Genomic DNA, 11807 nt, shown 5'->3' with positions numbered 1-11807 from the left:
GGAAGGGAAGGGAAGGGAAGAGAGGGAATCTAGCTTCTCTTTGCTTTGAGATGTCCATGCAGGCTGTCAAGAAAGCAAGGACAGGGAATAAAAAGGGATCTACACTGGAGAGAATAGCACCAGTCATCTGTACACAGACTTCATTTATAACCACAGAAGCAAAGAATACACCCACTAAAAATGGAGAAGGGTCCTAGAGCTACCCCCTAATTCCAACAATGGAAAAGCAATTTGCAAAGGAGATCAAACAGTTCAGAAGAAAGACACAGCGGCTGTATTAATTACCTTATGGTCTGTATTACATCTTATGATGTGAACCAAACTTGGGCCCTTTCCGCTCGAGTGTTAAGTGCTCTTAACTGCTAAGCTGCCATCTCTCCAGCCCCGTTTGGCTTCTTGGTATCCGACTCTTACCATGTGTTCCATGCTGGCCTACTCTCATATTCCTCCAGCCCTCACCTTATAGTGCTAAGACTGGTTACAGGTACATACACATCACATATAACCTTTTGCACTGGCTATTATTACACTCTTAATCTCATAATACTAAAAACAAAAGTAGAGAATGTAAACTGATCTACTTTGAATGTCAAATACAAGGTTGATTTCTGCAAGCTACAACAGGTGACAGTGTACACAAACCAAGGCAAATTATGTTCACGAAGCAAATGAGCTAATGCTGGTTTAAAAAGTATTGATGCACCAGATCCAGGGGCCATGTCCAATCTTTTAACACTGTCATCTACAAACGTGTTAGGCCATGTTCACTGCAATATTAGGGTATACATTTGACCCACAGGCTGTAGGTTGGACATACCTGTTAGTTTTCCTCTGAAGGCAAAGCTAGCATGGAAGTAGATTTGACCAGGTAATAGACCAAGGCCTATTTGGAAAGGCTAAGAATGTAAGACACTGGCTGAAAAGGAGTGCAGTGACAAGAGTGCCTTGCTGAGAATGCCAGGTCAAAACTGCCTGTCTTATATCTCTAAACTAACATTATGGCCAGATGCCGATGGCCCAGAACTACCAGAGCAGAGCTCAGCAGCCCAAGATGCAACTCTGGAAGAAACCAAGTCTAGCCAACCCCATCTGTGAGGGGGAGGCTAAGCCGCTCATCCACATTTAACACTCCCTGTACATGGTACTACCCAAAGTCAGAAAGCTGTGTAGACTAGTCCTTCCTGGTAGCTCAGTTCCCTCATAAAGGCTGACCTTTCCAGTCTAATGAGAAGTAAACCAAGGGACTGAAAACAACCTTCAGTACTAAGTCCTAACTAAGACATTACATGGAAAGGCCGAGAGGGCTCCGGGTCTACCAGTGAAGAGGGACGTTTCCTCTACCCAACGCCTGCCAAACAGGCTTTCTCCCTGGTGTGTGGGGCCTGATATAGGGCATGTAATAAACACTTTCCCGTCCTGCCTTTTCTCAGGATCATTTTTCCTCCAACACCTAGAAGGAAACCTATTTCCCCCAAGGCCTTTGGTTCTTACAGTACAGCCACCACTCACAGCTTTGTGTTTGTTTGTTTCCTCGCCCATTAAAGAACAGGAACAAAACTTACTTTACAAGACTGGTAGCATGTTCAAATGCTAATCATTCTATCTGGAAGTTGAATACACAAACAGTATTTTTGGAAGGAAGAGGGAAAGACAGAGTTTCATTATGTAACTCTGGCTGTCTTGGAACTCAGTAGACCAGATTGTCCTAGAACTCATCAAGATCCCCCTGCCTCTGCCTCCCAAGTGCTGGGATTAAAGGTGTGTGCCACTATTCTCAGCACAGATTCTAGCTTCTCTTTTCCTCCTTCCTGTTTGCACCATGTAACAGATTTGGCAGCTACTTGCAGTCAGTGCGCATATCCAGTAGACCCCTCAAGTGGTGGCTTATAGTTCTAGAGATCAGCTATGGTCACTATGAGGACTTTCCCTCTTGAGGCTGGGGTTGGAGATAAGGGCCACTATATTCCTTGGCTCATGACCCCTGCACAGTCACAGTTCCCAACGTCCTGCCTCCTAATCACCTCCTGTCTAAGGTTCCTCTCTCCCTCTGACTCCTTCAAGTAATGACAAGGACACTGGTATGATTATATTTAGGGCTCACCTAGGTAATACAAGATCCTCTCCCTGCCTCAAGAACCTTATTCAGAGGTATAAATAAAGCAACAATACGACTCCAGGAATTAATATCTGGGTATATTTGGTTGATATTTTTCAGAACAGCACAACGCAGTCACATAAAGATTTTAAGCTGAAGATTTAACGAATGGAACCCTTAGTTCCATTCCAGAACCACCACCACCACTAAACCTTTAAGTACAATTTCAAAAGTAAAACTTTCACTCACATGCAACCTCACACTCAAATTATTTTCTTTTGCAGATTCCAAATCTTTCCTTCAGTTCGTACCTCTGAAGCCAGAACGTCAACAACCTAATAAGATGAGGTATTTTCCACCAGGCTTAATGGTTCTAAAGAATGCTGAACTCAACAACCATAGCAACCATATCAAGAAGATGGAAGGGCAGGGCACGGTGGCTCACACCTTCGATCCTAGGCAGAGGCAGGAGGATCTCAGTTCAAGGCTAATCTTGTCTGCAGAGCAAGTTCCAGGAAACCCTGTCTTGAAAAATCTAAAAAAAAGAAGATGGGAAATCAGGAAACTTCAACTAGGGGATATTTCAAGTTTTACACTTTTTAGGCACCTCTGGTAGATCCAAGAATCACTGTGAAAAAATGACATGCTGGCAGAAACAAAAGTTTTCTTTTTAGTTTGTGTACATGTGTTTGTTATGGTTCGAGAAGCAAGGGTGCCATGACAGCTGAACGGAGGTCAGAGGACAGTAACTCTGAGGAGTCAACCCTTACTCTCAACCTTCAGCGGAACTGAACACACACAGCTTACCAGGCTTCCATCAGTAAGCACAAAGTGCCTTTTGCCAAAGCCATCTGGTCTGCTCTAACACAACATGAATATACATATGAATATATGTAAGATAGTCACACTTTTCTTTTTGAGGTACTGGGGTCAAACCCAAGCCTTGAGCTCATACCCGGCAAGCATCTGACTCCTTAGCTGTACCCCAAGGCACCATTCATTGTTTTCATTTTGTGTGTAAGTACCTGTACAGGCATATACAATACCCTCAGGGACCAGAAGAGGGCATCAGATCTCTGGAACGTGAGTCAAAGATTACAAATTAGTGCTAGGAACTGAACCCATGTCTTCTGCAAGAGCACCCAGTGTTCTTAACTGCTACACCATCTTCTCAAACCCCAGTTTTCTTTCCTTTTGAAACAAAATTAGGGATTGTTAAAAGTCTATTGTTGATTTAAAAACGAGATTTAGAGGGGAAAGCAAAAGAGGAGCTTAGGAAAAGGCGATTATATACAAGTAAGGCATCGATAGGGGTTTCTCAAAAGAACCCACTTCATTCCCTTTTTAGAAAGACAGGTTTCTTGGGGCCAGGTAGGTAGGTCAGCATTAAAGACTCTTGTTTCCAAGCCCAACAACTTGAGTTTGATCCCTGGAACTGACATGGTAGAAAGAGCCAACTTCTGAAAGCTGTCCACAGGCATATGTAATCCTCCTACCAATGCTAGTCACAGACAACGCTCACCTTCTTAGTTTTTTCATCTTGGTATCAAATAAGGACAGTGTAATTTCCATTTTCATCTTCACTGCCAAGAAGGAAGCTCCTTAGAGTCGACTCCAACGATTCTGCTTCTATTTTCCCCACTTACATACTTATACTACTCATGCAAGCATGCACTTGCTGGCTGGATTGAGTACCCATGCCTCTCATTGTGGTTTCATTTTGATCAAGAGACATAGCTATAGCACTGGCACCACCCAAACACACACCAAAATAAATGGCAGTGTTCCCTATTCAGGAACAACTTGTTCAAGAATAACCTTTAACCATGTCAGAAACCACAATGCAATGCCAAATCCTAGCACTCAGAAGACAGAGGCAGGTGGATCTCTTTTTGAGTTTGAGGCCAACCTGGTCTACAGTTGTAGCCAGGGCTATACAGAGAAACACTGTATCAATACCCTGGGCAAAGTTGAAGTAACAGGATGGTCATCTCAATTTTAAGGGAGGGATGTGGCTCAGTAAAGCTCTCAAAAAGTATGCAGGACCTAGGTTCTTCCCCAGCACTGAAACAGGTAAAATTAAGTATATGATTTCCTATAAGCATTTGATCATTTGTAAAGAAGTACAGTATCTCTGTTTTAAAGATTGAAAATGAAGACCAGAGTGTGACTAAGTGGTAAACTGCAATTTAATACACATGAAGCCCTGCATTCAATCCCTGGTAAGGGAACAAGATAGAAAAGAAAAATTAAGCTGGGTGTGTTAGCACACATATATAATTCCAGCACTCAAGAGATTAAATCAGATTTTCATGAGCTTAAAGCCAGGTAGGACTACACTACAGAATTTTGTTTCAAAAGACAAGACTTTAGGGCTCCCCTACTTCATTGTAAACACCAGAGAGATGCCTTGGCTAGTGCTCCCTAGAGAGCAGTTATGATGTGGTTACTAGTACGAATTCTCTGAACCCACTGGGCTGTTACTGAAAATTAATCATAGAGTTGATATGTACCTCAGTGGCAAAGTGCTTGCCTAGTGTGTGCAAGGCTTTAGCTAGATCCTCACACCACAAAAAGTCACAGCTTACTAATAAGAGACTTACAATTAGGAAATGGCCACTTCAAGTTCAGAGACCACAGATCAGGGGCATATGTACCAGTACACCAGCTAACACCTAAGATCTCCCTATAATTTCCTAGCAATTTAATAAAATTAATGGTTTTAATATCCAAATCCTGTTTCAGATATCAAATTTACAAATGGTTTTGAATGGATGTGTGTAGAAAAACAGCACCCAGGATGTTGACACAGGAAGACTGCCTGGAGTGAGGCCAGCCTGAGCTACCTATCTCACAAGTACGGATCATAAGGGAGGAGGGACTGGGACTGAAGAGATGGTTTGGAAGACTGATGGACCCAAGTTCAGAGTTCAGCTCTTATGTCAAACTCAAAGCTGGGGGAGGGGTGAGTAGAATACAACATCCTTATCTGACCTCTTCAAGCCCTAGTACACGGCACAATAAACACACACAGAAAACAACGGTAAGGTATGATGAGCACTTTTCTGATAAAACTATACAATATATATTCCAAATATTCTGAAATTTGAAACTATAAAGGTTCTACATTTTAAAAAGTTTTTTCCTATTTCGATTATTCTTACTCTAATTCAAAATAGGAGTAAGAATAGAGTCACCTGAAGAGGAGGGGTTATACAAAAGAATTCAGGAAATCTTAGGAGACCCTCTCTGTATTAACTGTCCTGCTAATGACCCCGTTATGAGTCCTCAGTTTTTCAGACCAGACTACCTAAGAAGACTTCAAAACAAGCAGAAATGCCTTTGTAAGCAAACATCTGAGTGTCCAGAGTAGGTCTTTACACACTTTTAAAAATGAGTATATTTTTGCCTGCATATATGTACCACATGCATGCTTGGTGCCCAAGGCCAGAAGGTATCAGATCCCATTACAACAGTTTTGAGTCACCTTCGATGCTGACAAACAAACCTGGTCCTTCTGAAAAGTAACCAGTGCTTTTAACCACTGACAACCTATGTCTGTTTTTCAAAAGCTTAACATCTTTCAAAAGCTTAAAATGCTTGGGTAGTAAATAGGAAAGGAGCCGCAGGGCAGTGGTGGCGCACGCCTTTAATCCCAGCACTTGGGAGGCAGAGGCAGGTGGATTTCTGAGTTTGAGGCCAGCCTGGTCTACAGAGTGAGTTCCAGGACAGCCAGGGCTATACAGAGAAACCCTGTCTCGAAAAACCACAAAAAGAAAAAAAAAAAGTTAATAACCTGCAGGGGACAGTCAAAGGTCACACAGCTTAGCAGGCTGGGGCTTCCAGTGACCAGACCAGGCTGGGGTTTAAGACGGGGTTGCTTATATAAGGCATGTAGCTGACAAGAATGCTTTGGAGAATTTTGAGGATTTGGTTCCATGGAAATTTATGATTGTGGTCTATCTACTCTGTGATTAAAAACACAGTAAATAAGATTACCAAAGATTTTTTCTAGTGTCACGTTTTTTACTCAATTGACCACATACTAGGTTTAACAGGAGATAATTAAAGCCACCTAGGTTCCTCTCAAAGCTAGATGCTTTTGGTGATTTCCTTTATTATTAGTTACATAAAAATAAATTCACTCCTACAAGATTCTAATAACTATTTCCAAAGAAATACAGCTCTGTCAATAATGAAAAACAAACAAACAAACAAACTGGGGGCTGGAGAGACGGCTCAGTGGTTAAGGGCACTGCCTGCTCTTCCAGAGCTCCTGAGTTCAAGTCCCAGCAACCGCATGGTAGCTCACAACCATCTGTGAGACAGTGTATTCACATAAAAATAAGTCTTAAAAAAAAAGAAAACAAAACATCAATTTGTAAATAAGTACAAATATTCAAAATACAGGCAAACTCTAAGTATTGAAAATGTTTAGGCTTTAATTTTATCCACAAAAACCTTTATATTACGGGTTATCATCCAGCCACTAAAGACGGATGAATACATGCTAATCCAGATACAAAAGAGCAAATATTTTGATTCTATTTGTATAGTGTCTGGGATAGGCTAACTCCGAGACTAGTGGGAAGAGGAGGGCTGAGACTGAGTGACTGCTCATAAGTCTGTGAAACCACTATGGTGATTTATGATTATAATCCCAATTTGGGCCACAATGTTACACCCTTGCCTCCAAAAGCAAACCATGAAGTGGCAGGTTGTGGTTGCACACCCCTTTAATCCCAGCATGGGTTTTGTGTGTGTGTGTGTGTGTGTGTGTGTGTGTTGTCAGGGGCTGGTGGAGCTCTGTGAGACTAGCCCAGTCTATATAGTGAGTTCCAGGTCTACATGGAAAGATGAGGTCTAAAAAAGCAAACAAACCAAAAAAGAAGAGACAGCCATTTGTTGTGTAAATTTCTTAGGGTATTGAAACATCCCATCTTGCAGGAGACTCCTTAAGCAGGAAGGTAACTCAAAATAGATTCAGGAAGTCCCTGAAACAGACCAGACTCTCTAGGTCCCTCCTTACCAGAGTAAACAAAAAGACCAGAGACTCAACAGAAGGAAGCCAGCTACAAAGACTTTTAGACCAGACCATCATCCTGGAAGAGGGTTAGATCATCAACTGAGGCACCTGGAAAGGGTACTCTCCAATCTGTTGAGCTGCCTACAGGCTGTACAGTGTGCTCCCAGTTGCCAGTCTTGTGAGCCTCACCCATGCTGGGTGGGCTTTGGTAACAAACTGTCTTCTAGTCATTTCTGCTTCTGTAAGTGACCCCTCATTTATATTCCTAAAAGTAACCCAACAAAACTCACTGGTTCACCACGTTGAACTTCGGTGGCTAAGCATACTTTGTCTGTTGTGGGTTCCCTATCTAGGAACGATGTATGTTGCATCTCCCCAGTCTTGTCACATAACATCACTGCAGTATCTCAAGATAACCTACTCAACTATGAAAAACAAGAAGGGGGTGGGGAGGGAATAGGCTTCTAAGCCTGTAATGGTTACAGTACTTTGCTACTGTTTCATTCAGACTAGGAGCCCACACAGAATGCTGTCACTGTTCAGAGGAACAAAAGCAAAGTGACCTACAAAATCCCCAAGTATCTGCTTTCCACATATTTCTACTAAAATGCGTTAAAAACAACAACACCAGCAGCAGCAACACCTCCCAGAGGTACAAATAACTAGTGTCTTAAGATGACTACTCAACAATGTTGCGGGGTGCTCCTATCTTTTATGGTACTCAGGAAGCAGAGACAGGCTGATCTCTTGAGTTCAGACCAGCCTGGTCTACAGAGTGAGTTCCAGGACAGCCTGGACTTCCTAAGAAAACCCTGTCTGGAAAAACAACAGCAAAAGACTACCCTACATGTACTACCTTTATAAGAACTGCTAAATTTGGGGCTTATGTAAATCTGTGGCATCCTAGTTTAGTTAATCTAATGCACTAATTTAATAAACTAGACACCGTGGAGTTGCAACTTAAGCGTAGGATCAAATGACATCTATTCCTACCATAGCAACATACACAACACGTTTGCGTTTAATTTAGCTAATCTGTTTTATATTTCTTCACTTATTGCAGTCTTAATTTAGTTCTGAAGATTAATTATTTTCAGAATCTGAACTTGGGACATGCATAGTTGACCGCACACTACTTAGCTTCTTTTTGGTAATAACTGCAAGCCACAAAGGCAAGGAAGGATCGTTTACCACAAGACATTTCTGAGGAAATAGGCCATCCCTTGCGCTTGACATCAAATATTTATAACCACCGTTTTTGCAGGCTACTCAGTAACACACTAGACAATTAAGAATTTTAAGAAATAGACATTAAAATGCCCCAACCTGCTCTCTGTGTCCTTGTAAGCAGCCAGTCACACAAGGGAAGTAATGACTAAATGCCAACTGAATTGTCAATTAACCTACATTAAGGCCCTTCACTTTCTCCCCTAACACACACTACTCATCAATACCACACTACCAAGTGTTTTCTGTCTGGAAAAGCAAATTAACAACTTGATAAGATCAAATGCCAAACATGTGAATCAAACTATTTATAACGTAAGTTTTATATAATGTACTTGGTACTCCAAATTTGGTAAACTCATCTCAAGCTCAAAACCTGCTTTCACTATTTCAATCTTATTAAAAGGGGAAAAAGGCTTTGAAAAAAATCTCAGTATGCAAACTACTGTTAGCAACCAAAATGTGTTGAAGGCCTGGATAACTATTAGGTACTGGCTAGTTAAGTTGCACACAGCTCCTGATATATTACTGTTCAGATTGGAACCAGAGATTCACTCAGCACCCTGAGCACTTCCTATTAGACTTCCATAGGGCACTTTCCCTCTTCTCTGAACCACAGACCCATCAAGCTTACTGTCGCTTGAATACTACTATACACCAGCTTTTCATATATTTCACACACTCTTCTAAATCGTAACACTGAAATAAACTACACGTCGAGGCTCAGGTTAAGCTCTCAAATTCAAATTTAATCATCACAAAGGCTACATGAACTAAGTAGGTACGGTGGGATTATTCTGTCTACCTAGTTTCTTAACGATGAAGCTGACTAGCTTGTTAACCTAGTACTAGATAAAGTGAACAGCCTTTCCGAAGCTCAAAACTGATTTTACTCACGAAGGGAAGGAACTCTTCTGTGCCCTACAGTCTTCCTGACTTTCGCTAAATTATCCACTTTTTTTATTCTTTTCGTTGGACAAACAAGACTACAGATATTGACAACTAGACGATTTTTATTAGTTTGGTGGCAAATGTCCTAAGCTGTGTAAGCCAGCCCAGCCTATCCACTTAAAAAACCAAAATTTACAATGCGTAAAGACCAGCGCGATGCCATGGCCCTTCCTTTCCGTAACTCCCGTTCCGGGTCGAGCAGGCGAGGAGCGCGTTGGCAGCGCGGGTGACAGGCTCCAACGGCCGCCGAACCCGCACACGAGAGCCCTACGTGCCACCCAAGTCCCGCCCCACCGCGGCGACGGCCAGGGCCAGCGTGACCGCGGGGCAGCTGCGGCGGGCTCCGCGCCGCCTGCTCCGGGAAGGGCTTCGGGGAGACGCTGCGCGTCCGAGGGAGCGGGGCGGGGCCCCAACAGCCCCCGGGGGACGGCGGAGGGACGGCGCGCGTACGCCCTGCGCCACGGCCCTGTCAACGCCCGGCGGGTGGTCCGGCGCGGGGCGGCGCCCTCAACCGGCCCGCCGCACGTCCGTTGGCTCGGGCGTGGAGGGGCGCCGGCCCCTCCCTCCCTCCCTCCCCGCCCGCCGCCGCCACAGCCTGCTTCCGCTCGCACAAACTACGCCATTGCGGCCTAGCCGGGCGCCGCCCCTCCCCCGCGCCGCCATCTTCGCGGCCCGCCGCCCCCGCCATCTTTTGGGGCCGCCATACTTGCCCGGGCGGAGAAGATGGCGGCGCCCATCACACACATAAAACATGGCTTCCCTTCAAAACAAAAACATCCCGAGCAGCGGCGCGCCGCTGGCACTCACCTGAAGACCACATGGTGACCGAGAACTCGCCCTCCAGGGTCTTGATCTGCACCTGCTTCTGCTCCCACTTCTTATTCCCCGGGTCGGCGCCGCCACCGCCCGCCGCGCCGGCCCCGCTGCCCAGGTAACTCTTCTTGCCACTCTTCTTGCCGCCGCCCTTCTTAACGCGGCCGCCGCCCGACGAGGAGCCGCCGCCGCTCTTGCCGGCCGCCGCCACGGTGACCAGCGTCTGCTCGATGTAGTCGTCGTCTCCGCCGGCCGGCGCGGGCACCGGAATGAGGATCTGGTCCTCGAACCCGTCCTCGGCGCGCAGCCCGTCCGAGTCGTCGCCACCGACTACCTCCTCGCGCGTCTGCACCAGGATCACCTCCTGGTGGTGGTGCACTTGGGTCGGGTCGTCGGTGACCAGCGGCTGCAGCGCGATCATGGGCGGGTGGTGGTGGTGGTGGTGGTGATGGTGGTGGCCGGCGTGCCCGTGGCCGCCCCCGCCACCATGGTCTCCGCCGCCGCCGTCCTCGTCGTCTTCGTCGTCGTCCTCCTCCTCGCCCACCACCGTGGTCTCGATCGTCTCCACCGGGATGGTCTCCACCTCGATCTCATGCAGTTCCACGATCTCGGCTGGCATCTCCGAGCCGTCCGTGGCAATGTAGAGGGTGTCGCCCGAGGCCATGGCTGAGGGCTCGGCCGCCACGGCCGCGGCAGCCTCGGCTCCTGGGCTGCGGGAGGGCGGGCGAGGAGGCGGCCGGCCGTGGGGAAGGAAGGCAGAGGGAGGAAGGCAGCGAGCGAGCGAGCGGGCGGGCGGGGGGGGGGGGGAGGGGGGGGGCGGCGGGGGGAGGGGCGGGCGCGGCGGCCGCGGGGCTTCCCCGCCTCCCGAGATCGGTGCGCCCCGCGCTCGCTCGGCCGCAGCTCGTCCTGTTCCCCGCCTGGATAGCCTTGCCTCAGCGAGCCTGCCCTGGCCGCGCCTCCTCCCGCCCTCCGGGCCGGCGTTACGCTGCCCCCTTCCTCCTGCGCCTCCGCCTCCTTCCACACAAATACCAACTCCTCAACCCGAGCCCAGATCTCGCCGCCGCCGCCGCCGCCACACTCTGCTCCGGCTCGGCCTCGCGAGACTTCCGCGGGGGTCTCGGCCCGCCCCGCCTCGATCCCACTCGCTGTTCCGGCTCTCGCTCCTCCCTCTCTGCCAATCGCACTACCCGTCTTGTGGCCGAGGCCCCGCCTACTCAACCAGGCTCCTCCCGATTGGGGCCGCTGGGGTAGGGGGCGTGGCGGCCCTCACGCGCGCTGGCTGGCCCCCGGCGCGTGACGTCAGCTCCGCGCCGCCGTCGCCTTACGGCGCTCCGCGTCGCGCGGACCCTGCCATCCACGGTGCAACAGTGACAAAACCGCCGCTTGGGGCCCCAGTCGCTGACAGGAGCGGGGCGTCGGCCCAGCGCCTTCCGCCTCAGGAGCCGGCGAACTTTCCGCGCGACCCCGGCGCACGGTAACTGGAGCTGGGGTGAAGGGGGGCGCGCGCCTGGGGCTGTTGTGCTGCCGGCGGAGCGTGCGAACAGCGGTCGTGTCGCCGCAATAAAGTCTGCTCTGACGAGAAACGCCTGTGCTTGTTTTTTGCTTTTCTGTCTGTTTTGCCTTTGCTCTTGACTCCTGGTTTCGGCGAATGGTGGCACCGAAGGCATTGCCCGCCGTGTGCTGGCTCTGGGTTCT

General features: G+C 47.7%; 1 protein-coding gene across 1 annotated transcript in view; it reads right to left on the bottom strand.

Moving 5' to 3' along the window:
* Nucleotides 1-10817, bottom strand: part of Yy1 (YY1 transcription factor) — a 28067-nt gene extending 17250 nt beyond the window's left edge. Inside the window, exon 1 of the mRNA XM_028764463.1 lies at nt 10107-10817. Within this exon, the coding sequence (XP_028620296.1) occupies nt 10107-10776 (670 nt within the window). The 5' untranslated portion in view covers nt 10777-10817. The remainder of the gene's footprint in view (nt 1-10106) is intronic.
* Nucleotides 10818-11807: the final 990 nt, after the last annotated feature.

The sequence above is a fragment of the Grammomys surdaster genome, unplaced genomic scaffold (assembly GCF_004785775.1).
Source record: "Grammomys surdaster isolate TR1022 unplaced genomic scaffold, NIH_TR_1.0 144, whole genome shotgun sequence".
NCBI classification, from domain to species: Eukaryota; Metazoa; Chordata; class Mammalia; order Rodentia; family Muridae; genus Grammomys; species Grammomys surdaster.
This window is presented reverse-complemented; position numbering and strand designations above follow the sequence as displayed.